Source organism: Poecile atricapillus, chromosome Z (assembly GCF_030490865.1).
Source record: "Poecile atricapillus isolate bPoeAtr1 chromosome Z, bPoeAtr1.hap1, whole genome shotgun sequence".
Lineage (NCBI taxonomy): Eukaryota > Metazoa > Chordata > Aves > Passeriformes > Paridae > Poecile > Poecile atricapillus.
The window spans coordinates 138032608-138058953 of record NC_081289.1 but is presented as its reverse complement, the minus strand read 5'-3'; the positions used below and the strand labels follow the sequence as shown (position 1 = coordinate 138058953).

General features: G+C 51.5%; 2 protein-coding genes across 4 annotated transcripts; one reads left to right on the top strand and one right to left on the bottom strand.

Moving 5' to 3' along the window:
* Positions 1-3255: 3255 nt before the first annotated feature.
* Positions 3256-7891, top strand: LOC131573521 (myogenesis-regulating glycosidase-like). Its single transcript, XM_058827540.1, has one exon. It carries the CDS (start codon positions 3270-3272, stop codon positions 5364-5366), a length of 2097 nt encoding a protein of 698 aa, XP_058683523.1. The 5' UTR covers positions 3256-3269; the 3' UTR covers positions 5367-7891.
* A 572-nt stretch (positions 7892-8463) lies between these two features.
* Positions 8464-22207, bottom strand: LOC131573520 (myogenesis-regulating glycosidase-like). 3 transcript variants are annotated; one of them, XM_058827537.1, is made up of 3 exons: positions 22131-22207; positions 19542-21619; positions 8464-15209 (listed from the first exon to the last, which is right to left on the bottom strand). In XM_058827537.1, exon 3 carries the CDS (start codon positions 15082-15084, stop codon positions 13048-13050), a length of 2037 nt encoding a protein of 678 aa, XP_058683520.1. In that variant the 5' UTR covers positions 15085-15209; positions 19542-21619; positions 22131-22207; the 3' UTR covers positions 8464-13047. The 3 variants fall into 3 exon arrangements, with proteins under 3 accessions (XP_058683520.1, XP_058683521.1, XP_058683522.1); XM_058827538.1 differs by lacking the exon at positions 22131-22207 and adding an exon at positions 17257-17313 and having other exon boundaries at positions 19542-22045; XM_058827539.1 differs by lacking the exon at positions 19542-21619 and having other exon boundaries at positions 22131-22194.
* Between the last annotated feature and the right edge of the window lie 4139 nt (positions 22208-26346).

Here is a 26346-nt window from a genome sequence, read left to right as displayed (position 1 = left end):
ATGCAGAATCACAGTATATTCTGAGTTGGAGGGGACCCACAGGCATCATCCTTTAGTCCAATTCTTAAGGGAATGGCCCATACAGGAATCAAAACCACGACCATGGTGCTATTAGCACCAGCTGAGGCAACCCCAGAGTCTTAGAATGCTGAAAATCTGAGGATTCAGGAATCACATAGATGGAATCTGAATGGAGGCCTGACAAACTTGTGACACTGGTGCCAAGAGACTGGGGAAGGTTCTGGGGATAAATTTGGTTTGGGGGAAGGAGACTCTCAGGGTAGGTGCACTAAGGGGTTTAGGTGTGTAGCTGCCCTTCGAGCTGGCTGATATGTGTTTCGTCACTTGAAACCCTTGAAGCCCCTGTTTAGCTCTAAGAAGGTCTAAAGTCCTGTCTCATTTTCTGCTTATCACAGTGCTGGATATGTCAATGTTTAATCTGTGCATGCTAAGCTCTGCTAAGTTCCTTGGGGTGAGGAATCCTGGCTTCTTTCAGCTTGGGGGACAGACAGGCCCAGATCCATACCTGATTAGCACCTGATAAAGCAGCCCAAATATAACACTACAGTGCTGGTATCCTTGGGACATCTGGCTTCCAGGGCACTGTGGGAGAATTTAGCCCTCCCCTGATTTGGGAGCACTTGCACTCTGGGTGGGTTAATAAAGCACCTGCAGGGCAGAGAGGCTTTGCAAGGAGCAGTTAAATACTCACAGGTAAGGGTCTCTGTGATGCCATAACCCCCCAGATGGAGCAAGGATAGGGCTGGATCTGGGCTCTGGGTCACCTCTGTGCACCCCATAGCAAAAGTTCTCACCACCCCTAGGCATCACTCAGGCTGACAGCTAGGCCAGCAGATGTTTAATGCTTTCCAGAGATGTAATGCAGCTTCAGAAACTCATTCACCCTGGTGGAATCCATGCTAGCAATCCCAATTTCATCCTTTGCTGCCTCCAGAAGTGCCAGTGCCTGCTCTCCCCACTGATCACTCACAGCTCATCTCTTCTCTGTGAGGGGCAGGGCTGGCCTATCAATGTGGCATCCCACAACATCATAGGAGTGAGGAAAACCCAAAATACACTGGAGACAGGATGGCTTGGCTCAGGAGCTCTGGCTTACTTGGTTTTTGCAATTTTTCTGCCCCTAATCTTCTGTTCCTGGGGAAATCAGGGGATTTAAACCAACTCTCTGGGAGTGAAATCACTGCACAGAAAGCTTGGAAACTTCCCTCACATCCTTTATTCTTGGACAGATTTTTGACTCATGATGTCCATGTGTTTTGGGTTTTTTAATATGTTGCCTAATATTACCAGGAAAAAAAATAAAAAAAAAAAAGAAAAAGAATAAAGAAGAAGAAAAAAGAAGAAAACCCTCCCTTTCCATTCCTTATTTTTTCACCTGGAAAACTGTGCAACTTGTCTTACAGGAGAGTCCTGTCCCCAGGGTGGCTGGGAGGGTGAAAGGAGGAAGGAAGAAAGCTCCAAAGCCAGCAACTGAGGACTGACCCAGCACATAATAACACCTTCAAAGTGAAAATGTTGTTTTGCAAAAACACAAGGGTTTCACTGGAAACCACCAAGGGCAGGGCTTCAAAGCCATTTCAGGAGCCAGGCCAGCACTGGGAGGCTGCCAGGTCTGAGCACTTTGGGGCTGGCAGAGTGCCCCAAGCACGTGTAATCCAACCTGCTCCCCAAAACCACCCATGTCCTGGATCACCATCTCTTTGGGGCAGCAATAACCTTCCTTTTCTTACCCTCCTTCCCTGGCCAGGACTTGTCTGAGAACACATTTACCTATTCCAGCCCTTTTTCTCAGCTAAATTTCGCTCATCCCTAGAACACACTTCAAAAACTAACCAGGCAGTTAATTTGGGTGGTTTGGGATCTGTTGTGATCGATCCAAAATATGGTGACCTCTGGCAATTTTAATGGCTGTCTTGGTGGCTTATCATCTCTGTATATTTAGATACTGATGTCATGGTGACACGAGTAAATACAGGCAGCCTTTTATTGCTGGGCACAGCTCCTATGAGCAAACTGGCTCCTTTTCCCCCTCTCCATATAGGCTACTCCTGCAAGTTTTCATCCTGTCAGATCACAGAGACCCAAGGAAGGGGCCAGGGCTGCGCAGAATGTATTGCCTTGAGCCACCAGCCTCAGTTTCTCCTGCCTGCGGTTTTTTATTTTGGCTGTAGATGCTCAGCTGTGCTGCATTAGCTGGCTTGGTAATGCTTGATGCAGCTGGAACACGTCACCTTCTGTGCATTTCTCAGCAAAACAACGTTTTGATGTAGTCCTGGTCTTGCAATAACTTCAATTTTATATACCTATCCTCATACTCTGTACCAAAACATCTTCCAGCCCCACTGCAGTATAGCATCTTGCTTGGCATAAACCCAGGAGCTACAGAGTTATAATAAATTAGGAGACCTGAATGATAATAAGAAAACAGAGACAGAGATGTAGTGGAATATTCCCTTTTTCCCCTATAAGGGCCAGAGGGGCTTTCCTGGGGTGATGGCTTTGGAGTAGGTAGCAGGGCGGGCAGTTGAAGGGAAAGAGAAACACATCCCCACACCCCCATATCCCCATGCAGTTCAGGGAAGAAGCGAAGTGCAGGGAGATGAAACATCTTTTGTCAGCTGCATCCTTGGGGGTGTGGTGGGGAGCAGCAGGTGGAGGCTGGAGACTTCAGCACAGCATTTTTCTGCCTGTGTTTAATGCAGAGAGGTTGTGGGCAGGAGAGGAAATCCAGCAGGGCTCATAATTAATGTAAACACAGAGCAGCCTGTGATGTCCAGCTTGTATGCTCAGGTACCAGCCCCTTCCCCTGGCCCCATTCTCCTCCAGGCTCTAGTCTGACTTTCATCCCCTCATCCTTGCTCTGTGGGACAGAGCAAGGCTGCAGCCAAGAGAGGGACATAGGAATCCTGGCACAGACATGCTCCAAAAAGCATGTCCAAAAAAGCTCAACACAGCTGCCAGGGAGCAGGGTGCCACTACAGAGCAAAGTGAGCCAGAGCCAGCCAGGCAGGGAGGCTGGGCTGCAGACAGAGCAGAGGAGCTGCAGCCCTCAGCAAGATTTAATTGGGTTTTTTGGTGTTTATAACTCTCTGTTTTATGAAAAACCATTGCAGGTGTGAGTGGACAAGCTTTGGAAAGGACATTGTGAATGCTGCTTCATGCAGCATTGTGGATTTTCCCTTCACCAGCTGGAGTAGAAGAATTCAGCAGCAAAATTTCTAACCAGGTGTTGAGGCTGCAAAGGAATAATGGACAGTCAGATTATCCACCGCTTGGGAAAACATGGAAACTTTCCAAAGTGGTATGCCAAAGAAAGGCAGTTGACTGAAAATGCCACACCGGTGAAGCAGAAGCCCTCCAAGGAGCTGAGGCCCATGTTGGGTGCCATCTTTCTGGGCCTCATCCTGTTCATTGCTGCAGTGGTGGCCTGGTGCTACTACACCGTGTCCCTGAGGAAGGCGGAGCGGCTCAAGACGGAGCTGATGGACCTGCGGGCAGACGGCTTCGTCATCCGCAACCAGCACGGGGAGGTGGTGTTCCGGCTGGCCTTCCGCTCGGGCAGCCTGGACCTGGAGTCGTGCTCCAAGGAGGGCGAGATCCTGAGCTGCTCGCGCTCGAGCCGGGGGCCGCTCAACTTCTTCATCCAGACGGTGAAGCCCAAGGACACGGTGATGTGCTACCGCGTGCGCTGGGAGGAGCTGGCGGCCGGCCCGGCCGTGGAGCACACCATGTTCTGGGAGGACGCCCACTGGTACGGGGGCTCGGAGATGAGCACCCAGCACTGGCCCATCCGCCTGGCCGGCTACCAGGAGCCCGTGCCCTACGTGACCAGCGACGTCTACTCCTTCCGCGACAGCTTTGGCGGCATCCTTGAGCGCTACTGGCTCTCCTCCAAGGCGGCGGCCATCAAGATCAACGACTCCGTGCCCTTCCACCTGGGCTTCAACGCCACTGAGCGCACCCTCTTCTTCCAGGCCCGCTACAAGGACTCACCCTACAAGCCCCCACCGGGCCAGCAGCCCTTCCCCGAGCTCAGCTACCGCGTCTGCGTGGGCTCCGACATCACCTCCATCCACAAGTACATGGTGCGCAGGTACTTCAACAAGCCCTCCAAGATCCCTGCTGAGAACGCTTTCCGATACCCCATATGGTCCACGTGGGCCCTCTACAAAAAAGATATAAACCAGGAAAAAGTTCTGAATTTTGCAAGTGACATTAAGAAGTACCGTTTTAACTGCAGCCACATTGAGATTGATGACATGTACACCCAAGCCTATGGAGACTTTGACTTTGACCCTGTCAAGTTCCCCAGTGTAACAGAGATGTTTGCAAAGCTGAGGGAAGATGGGTTTAAGGTCACTCTGTGGATTCATCCTTTTATACACGCAAATTCACCCAATTACAAAGAGGGGATTGAGCGTCAGCTGTTCATCAAGGAGCCATCGGGGCGACTGCCGGCCATGGTGGAGTGGTGGAATGGCATTGGGGCCATCCTGGACTTCACCAACCCAGCAGCCCGTGACTGGTTCCAGAGCCACCTGCGCCAGCTCCGGCACAAGTACGGCATCTCATCCTTCAAGTTTGATGCGGGTGAGACCAGCTACCTGCCCAAGCAGTTCAGCACCTTCCGCCCACTGTCGGACCCCAGCATCTGGTCCCGGCGCTACACGGAGATGGCCATCCCCTTCTACGAGCTGGCCGAGGTGCGCGTGGGCTACCAGTCACAGAACATCTCCTGCTTCTTCCGCATCATTGACCGGGACTCTGTCTGGGGCTACGAGCTTGGCCTCAAGTCCCTCATCCCCACTGTCCTCACCATCAGCATGCTGGGGTACCCATTTGTGCTGCCAGATATGATTGGAGGAAACTTCCTCCCCAACAGGACAGAGGGAGCTGTGGAGATCCCCGACCGAGAGCTGTACGTGCGCTGGCTGGAGCTGTCGGCCTTCATGCCCTCCATGCAGTTCTCCATCCCTCCCTGGCTCTACGACAAGGAGGTGGTGGAGATTGCACAGAAGTTTACGGAGCTCCACGAGTCGCTGGTGGCCCCGCTGCTGCTGGAGCTGGCAGGGGAGGTCACCGACACGGGCGACCCCATCATCCGTCCCATCTGGTGGATCTCGCCCCGTGACGAGGCCGCTCACCGGATCGACTCCCAGTTCCTCATCGGGGACACCCTCATGGTGGCTCCTGTGCTGGAGATGGGCAAGCAGGAGCGGGATGTCTACTTGCCAGCGGGCAAGTGGCGCAGCTACAAGGGAGAGCTGTTTGAGAAGACCCCAGTGCTGCTCACCGACTATCCCGTTGACCTGGATGAAGTTGCCTATTTCCTCTGGGTTTCCTAACAGGCTCCTCTTCAGCTGTGCAGTAGACTCAGTGATTAGTTTACCAATGGCTTTAATGACCTGAGAATTTTAGTAATTTTTAATGTAGCAATATTTCAGAATGAAATTTGAAGGAGACACTGAGACCACTGTTCTGTGTGGCAAGTGTTCTACAATAACTTATTAAAATGTATTGGATGGGTGTCTTTGTTATTGCATCGTGACAAGTGTAACATACAGAAACACAGTCTCTGCTCATGATCTTTTCCCACCAAGAAGTGCCATGCACGTTTCTTGTGTCTAAAGGCAATTACATGGTCTCCTTTGTTACCCAGTTTCACAGATGATCCCCTGGGACACTGAAAATTTCATGTGCTCAGTGAAGGAGACAGCTGCAGCAAAGTACTTTTTTTTTTTTTTACAAAAAGCAATCTGTGGTTATCCTGAAGAGGAAGGCACACGATTTGCAGCCTTTATATCAGATGGGAGCTGATGCAGGAGTTAGGAGTTTGTATTTCCCATGGCCTGAGCTATCTGAGCTGCAAGAAAGCTACAGCACTTTCTAATGCTATGGCAATTGTTTTCTCCCTTTTATAAATTACTGAGAACCATGCTCATTGTGTGCATTCAGGTAAGCCTGTAAAAAGTGGTGATATCTCATGGTAGTGGAGATTAAATCCTAATACGACGTCATGCAGGGGTTTATACTTAGTAGGATCCATGTGGGTTTTAGGACCATGTTTAGGACAAAGGGTGCAATCTGTCAGTTGCTAGGAGAGAACTTGGCTTCCTCAGAGAGTTCAGGCAATTAACAAATCAGCCTGAGTACCCAGCTGCCTCAATTTCCCCACTGAGAATGTCTTCCTATCCTGTGTTAATGGAGATCCCTGTCCATGGCAGGTGGATCCTTCACTATCCTTCTGCCACACCTCTCCAGGATGAAGATGTCTCAGCAGGTCCTGAAGGCTGGCTGTGAAACACCCTTCACTCTTGGTCCAACGTTCCCTGCTATTTTTAAACAAAAAGAAATTTTAGGTTGACACAACTGAGCAGTTTAAGAGAGTCCAGGGGTCTCTGGGCTGCAATGTGCCTTCCCAAACTGAGAGACAGACCACTTTGCTGGCTCCAGCTCACTTTCAGTGGGCACCTGGGAGGTAAAGGGGTGTGTGTGGCCCCAGGGTAAGAGAAAGCTCCCTTTTTTTAGGGGTTTGCCCTAGGGCTGCTCCATATAAAAAGTAAACAAAATGGGTCTGGGGAACATTGTACTCAGTCAAGAGCTTGTTTGGCGCCCAGAGGAAGCAGACCCAAAACTGGCTCAAACCTGTTATCCATCAGTAAGTCCATTGTGTCATGAGGACCCTGCATGGACACAACAGCAGTGCCAAGTGGGATGAGCCAGAACATCTTTTAGACGCCCCTGAAAGCAGCTGGAATTGCAGTAATGATATCGCTGGTGTGGCAGTGGAGAGGGAAACCCAGCCTTAATCCAGGGATGTGAAAGGGAAAGCAATGTTCAGTCTGGCAGCTGTGCTCAGTGTTAACAGGGCATCACTGAATCCTTACCACAGACTTTCTCCCATGCCAGGATAGTAGTTTCCAACGAGGCACCTCCCCCAGGGCTGAGAAAGTGTTTCTACAGTTGCTGCTTCAAAGCCCCAGACGGTCCCTCACATCTGGTCTTGGGGTGGGGGTCCCAGGAGGCGGCCCAGCAAAATTCCCACAGCAATTGTTGCTGCCCTAAACAAAAAGTTTTCTGCAAAGCTCATGCCCAAAGTGCTGAGAGAGAGCCAAGACTCCATCACCCTCATACAGTACCTCTGCCCCTGTGATCAAAGTGCTCTGTATGCACACACAGCTCTGCCACCCAACTACACCACAGGCTGATGGGGAAAAAAAACAGGCAACATTGAGACTTTCTGCAAACTGTGGGGATGACATGGGATGCCTGGTCCCATGGCTGCAAATTGTCTCCTCCATCCCTTTCCAATCTGTCCCTCAGTGCCTTTCCCTGCTTCCCAGCTGAGCCACAGGAAGCCACAGGGAACTTGCGCTGAAGGCATCCTGTGAACAGGTGGCACCACAGCTACCTCTCCATGCCCTCCTGCCAGGGGAGAAGGGGTGTGCTGTTGGAGGGACATCCTGTTTGCCTTGCTAAGCTTCAGTCCCCGTTGATTTTTTACACTCCCAGTGCTGTGGAAGAGCTCTTTGCTGGAGGTGCTGGTGACATGAAACTCTCCTCCAGAACCTGGCTCACCACAGGCTGCCTGTTTTTTGGCAGTGGGTGTTTACTGCCCTCTTTGATGACTGCTGAGCTAAAAAACACCCAGCCCTAAATGCAATATAAAAAATCCAAACAAATAAAAAAACTGTTTTTCTCTACTTGGCCTCTGGGATTTTGTGTCAGCACAAACAGTCTTTATGGCTCTCCTGGCACAAGAGATCTGCAGGCTGGCAGCTCCTGCCCAAGTTGAGAAGGTTGTATTTTTTCCTGAGGCAGCCAGCTTGGCCGTGTACCCAAAGGAACTCCACTGCTGTCAGTTTGTCCTTTCACCACAGTCACCCCAGCCTTGGGCTCTGCCTGCCTGTTGGCTTTTTCCTTACTTTTAATCAAAGCTGTGATTTCAGGCAGGTGTGGACACGCTCACAGCTTGGGATCCTGGGCCAGCAGCCACTGCTCTGCTGTCCCCCCGGGCACCTCCTTGAAATCCAGTTTGCAGCAGATTGGACTTCTGCTGTAGCTCCTCTGGGGTTTGGATTTTGCCACTAACACTCCTCCCTGTGCAATGCACAATTGTAGATGTATTTTCAAGCACTGCCATGAGTAGCTGACACCCAGCATGGAGCTGACCCCACTCACTGTCCCCATGTCCATGGCAAGCCTCAGACACACTCTCTACACACTGCACCAGGTTTTGGGAGGATGTAAACCAAACTCAAACCCAAAGCACCAATTCCTAGGAGGACCTCTGTATCACTGAGGATCTCCTGAAACTTAGAGCTGTGAGTGCTCTAAATTGCCAACCTGTCTGCAGGTCTTCAGCAGCTTCATCCCCTACCTGGCCATCAGCCAAGTGTATGGATGGCATTCACACCCAAGGAAGAAGTCAAAGGAAAAGCATTGGGAAAACATCTTTTATTGCAAAAGGAGTGAAACAAAGTCCCTCTCAACCCTCAAGCCATGCTGTATGGGTTGGCCGCTGCTAGTGATGCCCAATGGCATAAGGCAGCTATGGTTTGTGTGGTAAAAATGGAAAAGGAAGAAAAAGCATTATTTAGGGCAAAAGGGATGATGTGGGGTAAGGTGGGCTCCTAAACGAGTCTCCATTCCTGGCGCTCCCATAGCCACAAATATCTACTATCCATGTCCTTGCTGTCAGTGCCATCCAGCAAGGGAAACAATGGGGAAGGTGGGGACAGTCAGAAGAACCTTCTGGAGAGACCAAGGGAAACTGAGAACAGGCTCCTTGTGCTCATCTCCGACAAACAGCCTTGAAGTATGTGTCCTGTGAGAACAGCATGGACTAGCAAACCCCCAGATTTAGTGTTGACAAACCTTTTTTAGGGTGAATGTTAGTAGAAATAGGGCCACAACCCTCGAGGTGTATATGGTCCCCACCCCTGGGGCTGACACAACACCAGGGTTCACCTGGACATGGCCTTTTCCAGGCCAGCCCTAAGGCACAGCTAGTCTCTTTGTTGTCAGGACCTAAGGGAGGACAATCCTCAATCCAGTGGGATTGTCTGCCATCACTGCAAACACAAGAGTGAGGTTACTGCCAGCTTGTCCTTTTAAAACATACATCAAAGCTGCAGGCTGCAAGCTTTAAATAAAACAACAATCTCAACCCTGATTTCAGTGAAGACTAGGGTAAGAAAAGCCCCAAATTTCCCTGAATCACCAGCCCCACCAACTTGGTACAGATGGACATAGTTAAATTTCTTTTTGTTTTCCAAAATTTTATCTCAGTCAAGGTGATTCATGTTACAATTCATACTAATTAGGAATTAGAAAATTGAATTAGAAAACAGACCCATCAGCATTACAGTCTGACAGAGGACAGCATGTATAAACACAAGCATCCAGAAAACCTGATACACAACAGTGCAAGCTTCAAAATTCAATCACATAAGCATCATGTGTGAAAAGGCTGAATCCAACTCCCAAACCTTGTCTGGGGCTATTTTTTTGTCTGAGACAAGCTAAATCCAGCTTTGACCAGTGACCCATGGTCTAAATCAGAGAAATATCCCTAGCAGCAGTTCCCAAGGTATCTGTGCAGAGCTTCTGGTCTGCAAGGTCTGATCCTCAAGCCCTGAAGTGCTACAGCATAGTGTTAGAAATAGTGGTTTCAGTAAAAATTGGTTGGAAAGGGTATCTAGAAGCCTGTGTGACAGCTTAAGGCAGCACTGCTGAGCCTATCCCAAACATCAGCTCATAGTCCTCCCAGCAGCTTTACCTTTCTTCTTGCTGGACAGAATCACAGAATCTCTAGGCTGGAAAAGACCTTCAAGGTCATTGAGTCCAACCCAGCCCTAACATCTCAAATTAAACCATGGCACTGAGTGCCACATGCACTCTTTTTAAACACATCCATGGTGGGTGACCCCACCACCTCCCTGGGCAGATCATTCCAGTACTTTATCACCCCTTCTGTTAAAAACTTTTTCCTAATATCCAACCTATATTCCCCTTGATGCATCTTGAGACTGTGTCCTCTGGTTCTGTCAGTGGCTGCCTGGAGAAAGAGATCAACCCCCACCTGGTTACAGCCACACTTCAGGGAGTTGCAAAGAGTGATAAGGTCACCTCTGAGTCTCCTTTTCTCCAGGCTAAAGAACCCCAGCTCCCTCAGCTGTTCCTCACAGGGCTTATGTTCCAAGCCCCTCACCAGCCTTGTTGCCCTCCTCTGGATGCGCTCAAGCATCTCAACATCCTTCCCAAAGTGAGTGGCCTAGAACTGGACACAGAACTCAAGTACTGGACCACTGAATAGCCATGTCCACTTGTGCCCTAATTACAGCATTTAGAAAAATAAGAGTATTCTGTAATCTTACCCATTCATTGATGTAGTTAAATAAAATAAAATTATAACTTCATTAATAAAATCCTTTCTTTTATATGGGAGGGGAAAGAAGATGGTGTGTCTAATGGAGAATTTCCTCCATGACCTTCCTGACAGTGCCTGAAACCACTGCAAGGAGATTGAAGGCACTCATCTGGCTCCTTCCATCATTTTAATAGTAGAAGGATACTAACAGGGATACTGTGTTTCTCTTCACACAGTCTCATTCCTCATGAGTGATGCATATGGTGAGTAGCACAGAACCTGGGGAAGAGAAGACAGCATTTCATGGTCATGCCAGGATTCTTCCCATGAAGTCCTGTATCAAGGATCCCAATTCTGCACTGGCAGCTGAGCTGTGCAACATCTCTTCCACCTAATAATTCCCATGCCAAGGCATGACAAGTATTTCATGTGCAAAGGTTGCAAGGGAAGAGCTGGAGCCTCTCAAAACATGGTCTTCATGCACTTCTGGGGCTGCAGAAGCTCCCTCCACACTTAGCCCTTCTTAAAAGCTTTGGCCAAACTCATCTCCTCACCTTCAACTCCGCCCTGCAAGCAAGGGCCAAATCCTGCCAGTGCCCTGATGAATGACACTGAGGTTCCAGGATTAATTCCTTGCCAGAGGGTGCCTGTAATTTGTAACATTTGTAACATCACCATTATTTGCACTGGTGGCTGGGAAGAAACTTGAGTCCTTCAGAATTTACAGCCTGAGAAACAAACAGGCTTCAGGAGATACTTGTGCTCCAGCTGGACAGGGGCCTGTAAGGCTACCCTACATCTCATTTTGAGATGAAATTATACAGGGCAGATTCAGGTCTTTCTCACTTCCTAACTACAAAAGCACTTCAGATTTTGCCCCTAACACTGACATTTCTCCTCCTGCACCCCATCACAACAATCAAGCTTAGTGCATCTCCTTTTCTGCCTCCTGAAAAGCTGTGTGGCAGGAGATGGGCTTTGAGACAGAGCTAACTGGTACCCAACCCTACCCAAAACATGCACCATCTCCCTGGGTGGCTGACTTGTGCCAGACCCTTGCCCAGCCCAGATACAATCCCAGGAGAAGCCTCACAGATGCCGAGATGTCCTTGGCTGGCTGTAGCCTGGGCAGGGTGCCCAGCCCTTCCCAGCCATCACAATTTGATTCTACAGAAGCTCGTTAAAAATTCAGGGGCTGACACATGTTCCCAACTGGAGCAGAGCTGGGAATTCTTGCCTTAGGGAAGAAGACTGCCAGACTTCAATTCTGTTTGCCTTGCCTTGGGTCTCTGTAAATGCGTTTTCCCATACAAAACCAAATGGGAAATCTGCCGAAGAGGCAGCTGCTGGGGATGTGGGGTGCAGGATCACATCACCCCATGTGCTCTCCAGAAGCCTCTGACAGCAATCCCACCTCCAGCAACATCAACGCTGCCTGAGAAAGCTCCTCGGGACTCTCCCAGGGAGAGGGGAGGGCTGACTCAGGAGAACCCTCAACCTGAGATGGGTATTAGCTTAACTTTGTGTTAAATGAGAACACTTCCGTGGGTGCAGTGAGAACACCTGCTGGCACAGACCCATCACTTTGCAGAGCTGGTGTTTTCCACCCACAGGCAAGCCGGCTATCGGCAAACAGCACGGTCAATCCACTACACGTGCCGCTCGCGGGAACCGGCTGTTCCCGGGGAAGCGCCGCACCGAGTGTCTGAGGACAGCTTTGCTCCAGGCAACCCTTCTGCCAGCAACAAACCTCATCTGTCCTTAAAAACCAGAAAGGATGGTATCAGCAGGATAATCATGTAACCAAGTGGGGTCATAAATGCTTAAAAAATGGGACCTGCTGGTACAGGCGGTGCTGCTCTAGGAAAGGCAATGTTGACGCCTCAGGCAAAACACACAGGCAAGAGCTTTGTAGAGGAAGTCAAATGGGTGAGCAGGTGGGAAGCAGCTGTCCCAGCAGGAAATAAGCAACCCATTCAGTTAAAACACATGGACAACACTTGAGTGACCTGGCCTGCCTGGTACCCAGGAAAGCAGGAGTGTCATGGTCTGCTAATACAAGCTAACACAAGTTGGAGTAATGAGAAAGAGCATGGGGCAACTATCAGTCCAGCACCATGAGAGGCAAAAGGGGGAAAAAATAGGTGTGTAAATATTCATATGTAACCCTATTTTGCTTTATGCTCTGAAAAATATCCATTTTAATGTACTTGCCATATTATAAAACTTATGGCAGGCTGTGCAGTAGCAATCCTCCCACAGCACACACCCCCATACTCAGTGCCAGGTGCTCCCACAAGACTAAGAATGCTCCCCACCAGCACTAAGGAACTTCCAACTCTTGAAATCCTTGAGAACTGAAAAGGTGTTGGGTTTAGTATTGTCTGCAGACAGACTGACAATTCATTTCTGACCTATACAGACAAATTGCTGCCTACTGTAATCCAGTCAGAGCCTACCACCAGACCCAAATTAAAAAAATCAAGATCAATCCCCAAATAATAATAAAAAAAAAATTATCCCCAAGAACAGTGAAGTCTACTTAGTTCCCTTCCTCCACCCCAGTCTCAAATGAAATGTGCAATTAGAGTTAATATCTGTTAGAAAGTCCTAGATAAGGCATGGTTATTCCAAAGCTGATGAAGAGGAGCCTGTTAGGAAACCCAGAGGAAATAGGCAACTTCATCCAGGTCAACGGGATAGTCGGTGAGCAGCACTGGGGTCTTCTCAAACAGCTCTCCCTTGTAGCTGCGCCACTTGCCCGCTGGCAAGTAGACATCCCGCTCCTGCTTGCCCATCTCCAGCACAGGAGCCACCATGAGGGTGTCCCCAATGAGGAACTGGGAGTCGATCCGGTGAGCGGCCTCGTCACGGGGCGAGATCCACCAGATGGGACGGATGATGGGGTCGCCCGTGTCGGTGACCTCCCCCGCCAGCTCCAGCAGCAGCGGGGCCACCAGCGACTCGTGGAGCTCCGTAAACTTCTGTGCAATCTCCACCACCTCCTTGTCGTAGAGCCAGGGAGGGATGGAGAACTGCATGGAGGGCATGAAGGCCGACAGCTCCAGCCAGCGCACGTACAGCTCTCGGTCGGGGATCTCCACAGCCCCATTGGTTTTATTGGGGAAAAAATTGCCCCCTATCATGTCAGCAGATATGAAGGGGTACCCCAGCATGCTGATGGTGAGGACAGTGGGGATGAGGGACTTGAGGCCAAGCTCGTAGCCCCAGACAGAGTCCCGGTCAATGATGCGGAAGAAGCAGGAGATGTTCTGTGACTGGTAGCCCACGCGCACCTCGGCCAGCTCGTAGAAGGGGATGGCCATCTCTGTGTAGCGCCGGGACCAGATGCTGGGGTCCGACAGTGGGCGGAAGGTGCTGAACTGCTTGGGCAGGTAGCTGGTCTCACCCGCATCAAACTTGAAGGATGAGATGCCGTACTTGTGCCGGAGCTGGCGCAGGTGGCTCTGGAACCAGTCACGGGCTGCTGGGTTGGTGAAGTCCAGGATGGCCCCGATGCCATTCCACCACTCCACCATGGCCGGCAGTCGCCCCGATGGCTCCTTGATGAACAGCTGACGCTCAATACCCACACCAAAATTGGAGGAATTGTAGTTTATGAAAGGGTGAGTCCACAGAGTGACCTTAAACCCATCTTCCCTCAGCTTTGCAAACATCTCTGTTACATTGGGGAACTTGACAGGGTCAAAGTCAAAGTCTCCATAGGCTTGGGTGTACATGTCATCAATCTCAATGTGGCTGCAGTTAAAATGGTACTTCTTGATCTTTTCAGCAAACCGCAAGAGTTTATCCTGGTCAATATCATTCTTGTAGAGGGCCCACGTGGACCATATGGGGTATCGGAAAGCGTTCTCAGCAGGGATCTTGGAGGGCTTGTTGAAGTACCTGCGCACCATGTACTTGTGGATGGAGGTGACGTCGGAGCCCACGCAGACGCGGTAGCTGAGCTCGGGGAAGGGCTGCTGGCCCGGTGGGGGCTTGTAGGGTGAGTCCTTGTAGCGGGCCTGGAAGAAGAGGGTGCGCTCAGTGGCGTTGAAGCCCAGGTGGAAGGGCACGGAGTCGTTGATCTTGATGGCCGCCGCCTTGGAGGAGAGCCAGTAGCGCTCAAGGATGCCGCCAAAGCTGTCGCGGAAGGAGTAGACGTCGCTGGTCACGTAGGGCACGGGCTCCTGGTAGCCGGCCAGGCGGATGGGCCAGTGCTGGGTGCTCATCTCCGAGCCCCCGTACCAGTGGGCGTCCTCCCAGAACATGGTGTGCTCCACGGCCGGGCCGGCCGCCAGCTCCTCCCAGCGCACGCGGTAGCACATCACCGTGTCCTTGGGCTTCACCGTCTGGATGAAGAAGTTGAGCGGCCCCCGGCTCGAGCGCGAGCAGCTCAGGATCTCGCCCTCCTTGGAGCACGACTCCAGGTCCAGGCTGCCCGAGCGGAAGGCCAGCCGGAACACCACCTCCCCGTGCTGGTTGCGGATGACGAAGCCGTCTGCCCGCAGGTCCATCAGCTCCGTCTTGAGCCGCTCCGCCTTCCTCAGGGACACGGTGTAGTAGCACCAGGCCACCACTGCAGCAATGAACAGGATGAGGCCCAGAAAGATGGCACCCAACATGGGCCTCAGCTCCTTGGAGGGCTTCTGCTTCACCGGTGTGAAGCTCTCTGGCAGGAAGGTGTACATGGTGCTGTGCTTTCTCTACAGCTTTCTGCAGAGGAGTGGGAAGGAAGCACGGCTGGGGTTCTCAGGAGAAGACACTGGATTGTTAGGAGAGCTCCCACCTCCACCATGTCCCAGAACACCCGTCTCTGAAAAAGGAGAGGATATAAATAGTCTGAGAGAACCTCTGAATCAAGGGACAATGCGTCATCAACTTGCTCCCCCCAGCCATTTCTGCTTGTCGGTGACGTGCCAGGTGCTGTTTTCCAAGTACCAGATATCATCTCCAATTACTCTGGGCAAGACAACACATGTGGAGAACAGCCTGAGCCCTATACAATGAACAAACCCAGGGCAACAATGACCAAATCACTGCCATATTTAATGTTTTTTTGTTTTTGGGAAGACTTTCAGTGAGGTGGGAGTGTAGACTGGGTGGCAGTAGGAGACTGAACAGGAGCCAGATCAGCCCACTGACAGTGTCTTAAGGAGACAGAGATAATTGAGAACTATAAAAGACACCATGTAATGAATTTCATGCAGCTACCCCTAATTTTAATCATACTGCATCCCTGGCAGATTTAATTCATCTGCAGCAACATCCCCTTCTTGTCCCAAGCATGTTCCAGCTGCTCCAGTTGGGTGATGCTTTGCAGTGCGGGTGGGTAAATCCCTGCTTCTCCACAGCTCACAGAGAGCCAAATGGGGCTGGGGTACCAGTAGCTCATGTCTGGTTTTGGGAGGCATGTAGGGCGTGCAGTGAGTGGCACATGGCTGGCTCCTGCCAGGTGCTCAGAGCTTTACAGCAGTTCTGGGTGGAAAAGAACTTCCAGATTTTCTGGATGAAAAGCTAACCTTGTAGGAAGTGAGCGGTGGGCCCTAAGGGTCCTTCCTCCACCCAGCAAAGCTCCAGGCTGTGCTCCATTTCCAGCCCATTCCCCCCTGCATGGCCCCGGGGAAGTGGGCTGTGCCAAGAGCCTAATGGCTTTTCCTTGGCCACGGCCTGGCTGGGCTCCGCCAAGCATAACGCCCGGGATCCAAGAGGGAAAAGTAAAGTAAGGACATGGGAGAGCGAGAAACAAACACAGCTGCAGGAGGAGTAGGGGAGGGAGAGGAGCTGCAAAGCCACAGACCAGCTGCCTGATATCTGCCTGGTGCCAGCAAACACAGCCATCTCCTCCCCAAGCTCTGGGGCTGTAACCTGCTAGCTATGGGCAAACCAGAGGGAAAACCCCCTCTTTTTGGGCACAAATGAAGCCAGTTGCAGAGACTCCTTCTAATGAGGTTGTTTTTTTGGTAAAAAAAAGGAAGAAAAAGATCCAAAATGAATTACAGAACCCTCTCCCTGCCATAGGCATGGCAATCCAGAACAAGGGTTTCTCTGTGCCTCAACTTATCTTTCTCCCCAGGAAAGGAAAAGAAAAGCAGAAAGAGGTCCTGAATGCCACCTAAGCATCATTGCTCCACTACAGGGATGGCCATGCATAAGCACACAGTATTTATGTACAGGTTCAACAAAACATTCTGTGTTTACATTCATTTCGAAGCACATATTGGACAAGACCTTGCAGCTGGGGGAACTTTTTGTGTAGCCAGATGGGTCATTCTAACCTTCCCCAGGGAGCCAGTAACTTTCTAGACAGCCAGTTGCTTTAAATGGGATTATAGAGGCATTAGGAAGTGATTAGCCTGAACAGGCGATAGGTTTAGTTAAACCACTTGTCCCACAGCCAACTCCCACAGAGCCCTCACTCACCAGCGGGGAGCTCAGGCACGGGATGGGGACAGCTCAAACCACTCCAACTGTGTCACCCAGCGCAGGATCCTGCCCCTCAGCAGGGCAACAGGGCTCTCACATGCACAGTATTTGTGATGCAAGGCCAGCTGAGCACAGCCAAAATTGGGCAATAAAGACAGGGAGCAGGTGGTGGTGGGGTGAGGCTGTGTTTGGGATAACTCTGCCTCAACTTTTCCTTGGCTTTAAGGTGAACCAGAAGCAGCACAGGGCTATCCCTGGGATGGTGAGGGAGGAGGATTTGCAGAAGGACCTTGGCCAAAAGCAGAGCAGCTGAGTGAAGCCACAAAGTGGCAAGATGCTTCTGGGAATACTGACAGGTACGCTGAGTCCAAACAAGCCCTCACCCTCTCAGCCCTGGCAGGTTTTTGGATGCCAGAAAGAGAGGGACATGCAAATACCTGTCACTCTGGAGGCATGCTTGTGTCTCACTTGTGCCTTATCTGGGGACTGCAAAGCTGAAAGGGGAAAAAATAAAATGCACCCTCCACCAAGCAGGACTTGCAAATTATTCGAGATTTTTTTTTTAAGTTTTCACATTTTCTTTATAAAAAAAGAGGGGAAGACAGTGTTTTCTTTGCCAACTCTCATTCAGGGTTTTAAGCCCAAGAAATATCTCATACTGCTGCTGTGGCTCCATCTAAAATTGACAGCAGCTCCCACGGCTTCAGGGAGTTTCTGGATTTTTATCTCCCTTTCAGGAAGCTGGTCTATTATTTATGAATGACTTCGAAGCTGCTCTATTTTTAGGCTGTTTCTTTCTTTCCCCCCCCATGGACTCAGCTCATGGCACACATGAGGGAGCCATCGCTGCTTCTGTCAGTAGAAAAATAATGTGTTTTTTAAGAAGTGCAGCCTCTTGAGTCCCTTGGACACCCATCTGCCTGAGAGGGATGTACAAGCTGGGTGACTGAGCTGGTGGTTTTAATCCTGCTCTGACTGCTGTGGCTGGGCCAGGATCAAACCCTGTGGCTGCTGATGGACATTGCCCACTTGGACACCACTCCAACAAAAATGCTGACTGAGAACAGTGTTTGCAGGCATCACCCAGTGATGGGCCAAGGAGATCTCCAGAAAAAATCTTGGTCTGTGCCCTCTATTTTTGTGCCTTGTTAACAGAGTGTATGTTCTCCAGTGGGAGATTTGGCTCAGTCCCAGGTGAGAGCTAAGTCTCCCAGGCTCCCTGGAGACGCCTTCCGCCTCTCACTCACAAGCTGCAGCCTGCAGAGGTGCCGGCTCATGCACTGCCTGTTTCAACATCTATTTATTTATTTATTTATTTAGTCTTTTTTTTTTCTTTTGGTGTAATGCTAACTTGTTATTTTGCTCCAAGGTGACATTGTGGTGACCCTTAACTCCTCAAAATACCTCCCCCCCCCCCCAAAAAAAAACCAAAAACCAAACACAAAAAAGAAAACAAAAAGGGAGTGTCAAAGTCAAACAGCATGTTTGCAGCTTGCTGTGCCGGAGCTTTCCAGCTGACCCAAAACAAAGCTTTTTCTCTGTGTTCTGTGGAAGCAGTAAGTCGCCTTGCCTTGACTTGAGATGAAAGCAAAACATCTGAGCAGGACACACTTTATGGAGTAAAAATAAAAATCCATTTTTTGACCGCTTCTATTTTTACCGACACCACCGCTAACCACGGGCTGCGAGACCCACAGCACCACTAACCCCAGCCACTTTGCAATTAGGACATTCATTTAAAGAGGGTCAATAACATACAATTGGTCTTTATTGCCCTGGCAGGGTCAGGTCTGAACCATGCTGGGGGCCAAGCTCCTGCTGGGGACACACACCCATTTCCCACAGGATGCCAGGAAACCCTCCCTCTTCCACTGCAAGGTGCTGCTGCCTCCTCCCCAAACATCTTGGCAGGAGTCGAGCTCAGGAAACAGTACAGAAACACTGCAGATTTTAGCAGGAGGCATCTCCAACCCCACACAAGACCAGGGAATTAGGACAGCAAGTTAAGGGAGAAATTTCTTCTCTGCAAAAAAGCTGTGGGAACAAAAACGCCTCCACGTGCAGAGTCTGGTACTCCCCGCAGGGAAACTGCTCTGACAAAAGGACTTTGCACGCCTGAGACGGGGACAAACAAACCCTTCCTGGGGGTTTAATTTTTCTTGGAGGGGTCGGCAGAGCACTGGACTTCTCTGGAGGGCTTTTTGGAGTCAAATAGGGTGAAATCACTGCTCCTCCTGCTTGGTGCTGATGGGAGCAGGTGGGACGGTGGGGGCACCTTGGTGACAACACTGGCACAGGGTGCAGGGCTGCTCCACACACACCCTGATCCACATGGATCACAGGCACAGATTTCCCCCTAATCCTGTGGATTCCCCCAGATACTGAAGTGGATCACTCTGGGCTTGTCCCTGCAATACTCAAGCCACCTCGGGGGGCATGTGTGTGTGGTACAGACACCCTGCCCCAGAGCCAGGGCAGCAACTCTGCCTTTGCAGGGACAGCGAGGGGAACACGGTGCCCCAGGGGATCCCCCACCTTCACCGTCCTTGCTGTGGTGCAGGGAGGTGACACAGAGCAGGGATGGACACACTGCCTGCCCTGCGGGGTCCTTGGACATGCTGCCCTGGGGGGACTGCTCAAATTCCCCACCGCACCCGGCTGCTGGACACAGCCCATGCAGGAGGCACCTCATCCCTGCGGGGCATGGCGCCCTAGAGCTTACCTGGCCATGGCTTCCTGGAGATCCCTGCCTGCCGCCTGGCTCCACCAGAGATGTCTTTTTAAGCAGATAAAAAAGAAGCACCGCTACACGTCCCCGGCAGCTCCATCCTCTCCATCACGCAGGGAGTTCCGGGGCTCCGAGCTGGCGGGTGTCCGCGGGCAGGAGGAGGGGACCCGCACGTCACCGCCGTGTTTCTCAGGCACCGTGACGGATGTGTGAGCAGCCAACCCTCCGGCCGGGCTGTGCCAAGGCGAGCGGAGCCCGGCCAGGAGGGGCGGCCGCAGACGGGAGCAGCTTCCACCAGCCTCGGCTCCCGGAGACCCGGGATCCCGCACCTCACCTCCCCACCAGGTGAGCGGGAAGGGCCGGCTAAGGCGCATCCCCTCCCTGCACTCACAGGAGCGCCACAATCAGAGAGCAAAACGAAAAAAATAACAACCCCAAAATCCAATGCAGGGTTTGGGGAGTTTTTTGTTTTCTTCCCCAATTCTTGTGACTTTAAGCAGAGTCGTGATCCAGAACAGTAATGAGGCTGCCTTGTGTGGAAAGAAACAAGCTGCCCCACTGCTGCTGGCTGGTTTATAAAATAGGATTAAACAGCATTGGGCACTCGGAGGATAAACCCCAAATCCAAGGTGGCCGTGTGAATACAGAGCTCATCTGCAAAGCGCAGACAGGCTGCCAGAACCTCGCTCCATCTGCAAGAGGAGGCAGGAGATTTGAAGCCCTGGCATTAGCTCTGCCCAGCCTTACATACTTACACCTTTATTACAGGAATTGTGACTTTGCAGCTCAGTTTTGTCCTTTAAAGTTTTCAGTGTCAAGTAATGCTCCAAACCCATTTAGACACCTCATCCAGTGTTCGACCATGAATACAAAACAGTCACTGGGAACCAATTCTGGCAGCAGAGAATTTAATATTTAACACCCCTGGCAATTCCCCCTTTACAATATTATCTTTCTTTGTTCTTCACCCCGTGCAAATTACCAAGATGAAGTTTAATAAGCTGGGTTTTCACTTTAACCCTGCACACAGCTTGTGGTGCTTTCGTCTCATGACTAAATCATGACCCGAGGCTTTTGCTTTTCCCTGCCTGGAGGCACATCAGGAAGCCTGAATTTATCTGAGCCACAAAGATTTGTGGAGACTTTAAGACAAAATGAGTCCTCCTGGTCCACTTGTATCAAAGTACATTGGGCATGAGGGAGAGAAATCTTCAGGGCTGTCCCTTTAAGGACATGTCTGTCCACCTTGGAGAAGTCCTACAGGCTCTGGGGAAGCTGAAGGCAGGGAGCCTGGCTCTGAAATTGTGGTCTCTGAAATGGGGTAAGCCTGAGCCCAGCAATCAGCTCTTTGGCAGGATCTCATGCCCAACAGTGGCAAAAGCAGAGCACCAAATACTGGTGCTATTAGCTTCATTTGCCACTTTTGCCATGTAAAATATACAGCCACAAAGATTTTGGTGTCTTTGCCACTGTCTGTTGGTCCCCCAGCCCAACTCTGGCTGGTACCAGACATGTGCCATCTACCACCCCATCACTCCAACAGCCTCTCCCCAAAGCAGGTGTCAATCTCACTGCTCTTCTCCGTCCTCCAAGACAAGCCACCCCGCAAGTGGGGCCTAGTGAGAAGTTTTGTCACGCAGATTCTTTCTTCAAAGAGCTGACTCAGCGCCTTGGGAGCACTCAGCATTTGGGATGCTGATGAAGGCTGAAACCTGAGCCCACCCCAACATCCAAACACTACAACACGATATGGGGGAGAAATGGAAACCTAAGTACATCCCTCTGGCACAGCCCTGCCGATTTTCCAGCCATCAAGTCACCATGAAACTCCAAGCACTGGCAGCTCCAGAGAGCTGCGGATGGCTCATGATGCTGGGCTGTTGACACAAGTCCTGGAATTTACATCGGTATCCAACAGTCAGTGACGCTGGACAACCTTGGCCCAAACAGTCACCAATCCCTTTAAGTGCTCCCGTGCAGCTCTTCCATGTGCAGATCCAGCCATGCAGACACAACCTCACAAACGTCATTCTCCACTGGGCTGTAGGTATCTGCTGTGGCAGGCATTTGCCCTTTGGACATCATGAGTATCCCAAGGCGGTAAGGGGAGAAAAGGGGAAGAAGCATTTGTGTTTTCTAACACAGCTTAGGCTGCTCCTTGCCACGGCCAGGGATGGCAGAGCTGTCCCAAAACCCACTCCAAACCCAACTCAGCACAGAGCACAATGAGCTGCATATACCCATCTGCAAAGTTTTCACTGCCAAGCATCTTATCAAGCGGCAAAAGTTGAAGCTACACTTTGCAAGTGGTGCCGGGGACGTGTCTCCCGGCTCCGTTCATCTCCTGGCGGCCAGGCTCCCATCCATCAGAGAGCTCCCGCGGTCCCTGCGGGGTGCGGAGGGCTCGCACCCCAAGGTCCGGGCAGAGCTCACTCTGCACCCTCACCCCGCTCCCCTCGGGCCCTCCCGAGCCATCGCCGATGCCTCTGCGGGAGGGGAAGCCCCTCGCCCGCCTCCGCCCGCACCCCCCGAGCCGGGCTTGTGCCCCCCGCCCCGAGCGCAGCCCGGGAGCCGCTCACTCACCGGCACGGCCGGGCCATGGCCGGGTCTGCCGGGCCCGGGGGCTCCGGCCGCGGTTCCGGGGTTGGGCGCTGCCCGCCCCGCCCCGGCTCCCGCCCCGGACCGGCCCCCGGGCCCGGCTCCCCGATGGGAGCTGTAGTTCGGCTGCGGGAAGGGCAGCTCCGCGGGGCTCCGGGGGCTGGACCTGCTGGGGATGTCCGGGGATGGGGGTGCCCCCGGGGCTGGGGGGGTCGGGGTTTGGCGCTGACGGGATGCTTTTGCGTCGGGGTGCGGTTTTCATGAGATGCTTTGGGACTGGAACGGGGTTTTAATGGATGCCTTTGGGCTGTGCTGGGCTCTCCATGTGATGCTTTGGGGCTGGGATGTGCTTTTCATGGAATGATTTTGGGCCGGGGCAGGTTTTACAATGGGGTGCTTTTAGGCCGGGACATGGGATGGTTTTAGTCTGGGATGGGGTTTCATGTGGTTTTCCCTGCTCCCCAGAGGACTGGGGTACTGCTTGGTGTGGACACAACATGGCAGGCTGCTGCAGCACTGGAATGTGGGTCCCCAGACAGCTCCGTGCTGGAGCATCCCTCGCTGTGACGACCACCGTGCCATGGATTTATGATCAGCAGCACACATGGAGGGGCCCGGGTGGTGTTGCCCCCTGGCACTGTGCTCTCAGATCATAGTCAGACAAGGGCATTTCATGCCTTCATTAATTATGTGCTGCTTTCAAAGTACCCCTCCTTATTTAGCCTGTGTCAGTGCTCAGTATCCCAGATGGATGGCAGCTCTTCCTGGACAACTTGCCAAAAGCAAGCACGTCCTCAGCAACCCAGCATGAAGCTGACAAACACGGGTGTCAATGACTGCTTCTATTTTTGGCTGTGTTACTATGCTCCCAGAGCTTTCCCTTGCATGCTTTCTTGGTCTCCAGCTTGTGCATGGTGGAAGGGCACCAGCCTGCAAGGGCTGTTAAAGTGCCCACCAAACCAGCAGTCAAAAGTTTCTCTGAAGTTTCACTTCTTCTGAGTGGAGGGTCTGAGGGGAACGATTTCCTAAGGCAGTTTTAATGAAATACCACCTTTGCTCTTCACCAGTGTCATGAGGCAAAGCAAGCCTAATGTACCCTGGCATTGCCATCTCAGTGAGCCATTTCCAGCGGGTCTCCCTGCCTGCAAACACCACTCTCTCTTGCATAGCCATTTCCTTAAAATTCTCATTACCAGGCCCATGCCAATCAAGGAAAATATTCCTGTTTCTCAGTGGAGACCTTGAGAAACTTCTCTCTGAGGCTCAGGCATAGGGACATACATGGGGAATCCAGTGCTTCCTGTTTATTCTTGTTGCTTGGTTTAGGTTCTAAACTCAGGAATTCAAAGTCAATCACATGTTTTCAGGTAAGTCTCACACCTAATTTTGGCCCATGGGGATTTGATGCAGTAGCAGAATGATGACTGTGCTGGTTGAACAGCATCTTTTCTGCCCTCTCCCCAGGGCTGAAAAAACCTGCTTTAGCGACAGGGACATCCTAAAGGTAAACATGTGGGGATTAAAAGGTGCTGCCAGACCTGCAGTGGGTGAAGGACAGGGCTGATTACTGCATAACAAACAGTCTGGCCAGGGAACATGTTCTTGAGTGCACAATGACAACAGAAAATACAAGTACAGCACAAGAAACACTGATGTCCTAAAATCTGGGAGATGCTAAGCTACATGCAGGCGGGTTCACGGATGCCAGCAGGATTCCAGGTGTTGTACAGTCCCAAGCATGGCTTACAAACAACTGTCCTGGGAATAAATCTGGCTTTCTTAAGGATCTGTCATAGAGGTCTCTGGGGACTATGGGGCACCAGGAGAGTATTCCCCAGCCAGCACTTACTACCAGGGGATATTTATGGGCCACTGGAAATTAGAACCCTCAGGATGTGCAGACATCCCTGGGACAGGGACAGTCTCAGGCCAGAGAAGATGGATGGCCATGGCAAAGACAAGCACATATACTGAGAGAGCATCCCTTTGGCATTGGGAGGAAGACACAAGATGCAAAGAGGGGATAAACAGACTCGCTGCCAGCACCATCAGACCCCCAACCCCATGGAGGTGTGCTCTCTGTGACACAGAAGGACAGCTGGCACCTTAGCAGAACTTTTGGAGATGGACAACCAGTTTCTCTCAGGCTGATAGGTAGCAGGGTTGATGGTGGTGTTCCTGTAGTGCTCCTGCATTGCCACCTCAGTTACCTACTTGGGCTGACCTTGGCTCGATTTGGATTTTTTAATGGAGGCATTGTTAATCCCTACAGACAGTAGGGAGTGGGAAGAGTGGCAGCATCTGCCTTCATGCCTTCAGGACACCGTGAAACTGATTACCAGGCAGGACCTAATGCTGGAAATGCAGCTGGAGAGTTGAGCATCAAGACTTTCTTGGGGGTCACAGCAATTCTGTGATCCTTTCTGCAAGCTCCCCACTCACCCAAAACCATGGGACAGAGGACGGCATCACTGTCTCCTCTGCCCTTGCATCCAGGGTGTCCACAGACATCTGAGCACTTTGCCTAGTGGGAGATGGGGTGAGTGCACTGGGACTGCCAGGAATGGGACAAGCAGAGCTTGGGAGGGGAGTTACAGGGCTGTACCAATGTCCTACGCCTGGCAAGGCCTGAGGGGGCTGGTTTTCATGGAGCAGAGGGGCCTGGTTGGTAGCATGCACTATTTCTGTCCTGCACAGTGGTGACATCCCTGTCCATGCCCTCCGCTTGCTCCCTCATTACAATGCACATGGTAATGAGGCTGCAAGAGATGAGCTGGTTTGCAGTGAGCTTTGCCTCAGTGCTGGTGACCTTCTTAGCCTGTGAGGGGAAAGCTGTGTCCCACAGACACCCTTTGAGTGGGGCCTGGCTCCTCCTGCAGGACCAGGGCTGGGAGGGATTTTTCAGTGCTCAGAGCTCTCCCCAGCCCTTCACATGGTCCCCTGGCATGGAGGACCCACCAGATGGAACTCATCTAAGTCAGGGAGCTGTGTTACAGCACCTCTCAGAACAACCCCATCATCACCATGGCACACAGCAGCCTGGCATGAGCCCTGTCACTGCCTTAGTTTTCCTTCTTCAGCAGATCTTGTGCCTGGCACACTCTGAAGCTTATCCGTGGACAGGGCTGACATGTCAGAGCTTCTGCTGGTGACTGCCAGCTCTAAGAGACCAAAGCCACTGCAGGATGCAGCTCCAGAGGACAAGTCAGCAAGCACATGCCATGAGGTGTGAAACACTTTCCTGACCAGGGAGCATGACACTGCGACACTACAGAGATTCAGCGAGGCACTCTGCGCACGAGTCCTTGTGCCACCCTGCTGCATCTGCAACTGAGTAGGTGTAGGAACGCCAAAGTTTCCTCCTCCTGCAGGATTTACCTGTGTTACAAACTTGTTCTACTTCCAGAGCTCCTGTGAAGCTCAGTCCTGGATGGTCTCTTTGACAGAGCACAGCAAGCAGTAGTTGGTGCAAGTGCTGTTGCGGGTCCTGTGGTTTTTAGAGAAGAGGAACATGCAGCCTGCTGGGACAGGTGCGGGTCAGCACTTGCAGCCCAGGGTGATGTTATGTGATCAGTGATGCCATAGAATGGGAACAGTGGGATTTGGTGGCTTTTTGTCAGTCCCATAGCCATGCTCCCTGAGTGCAATTCCTGCCTACATCCCTCTTGGGCCATACCCTCCTCATTTTGTCTTGGCTCCCAGCTCCCTCCCCTTCTGCCAGCAGCTGCCTTAACAATGGTAAGAAATAGTTTCAGCTGGTCATAGTCAAGATAATTTTATTTTGGGAGGTGCAGAAGCAGTGATTGTGGCTTTTCAAATGCTTTTCTTCTGTATTTCCTTGGAAATCCTACAGCAATCCAGCTGCAGGAAGAGACCCCCATACCAGTGCAGCCAATGCCTGTGCCACAGCACCAGTGCAGCTGCCCAGCCTGATGAGATAGCCAGGCAAATTATTGCCTGCTGTGTCTCTCCTTTTTAATGAAAATCTGGATTTGTGTGATCCTGTTTGCTGTTCCATACCAAGTCATGGTCTCTGTAATCAGAGAGGGCAATCCTCATCCATCTCAGTGCAGAGGCAGGTGGGTCATGCCAGAATGGGAGTGGCATGAACTGCATTTGTTTTCTCCAGATCTGGGGAGTTGAGCAGACATGCCCCTGCAGGGAAGGGGACAGGACAAGTCCTGCTCTGGTCTGGTCTGTA

Bases quoted from the DNA above. Each gene is read 5' to 3' on its own strand.
- LOC131573521 (XM_058827540.1), top strand. From the start codon at position 3,270: ATGGACAGTCAGATTATCCACCGCTTGGGAAAACATGGAAACTTTCCA.
- LOC131573520 (XM_058827537.1), bottom strand. From the start codon at position 15,084: ATGTACACCTTCCTGCCAGAGAGCTTCACACCGGTGAAGCAGAAGCCC.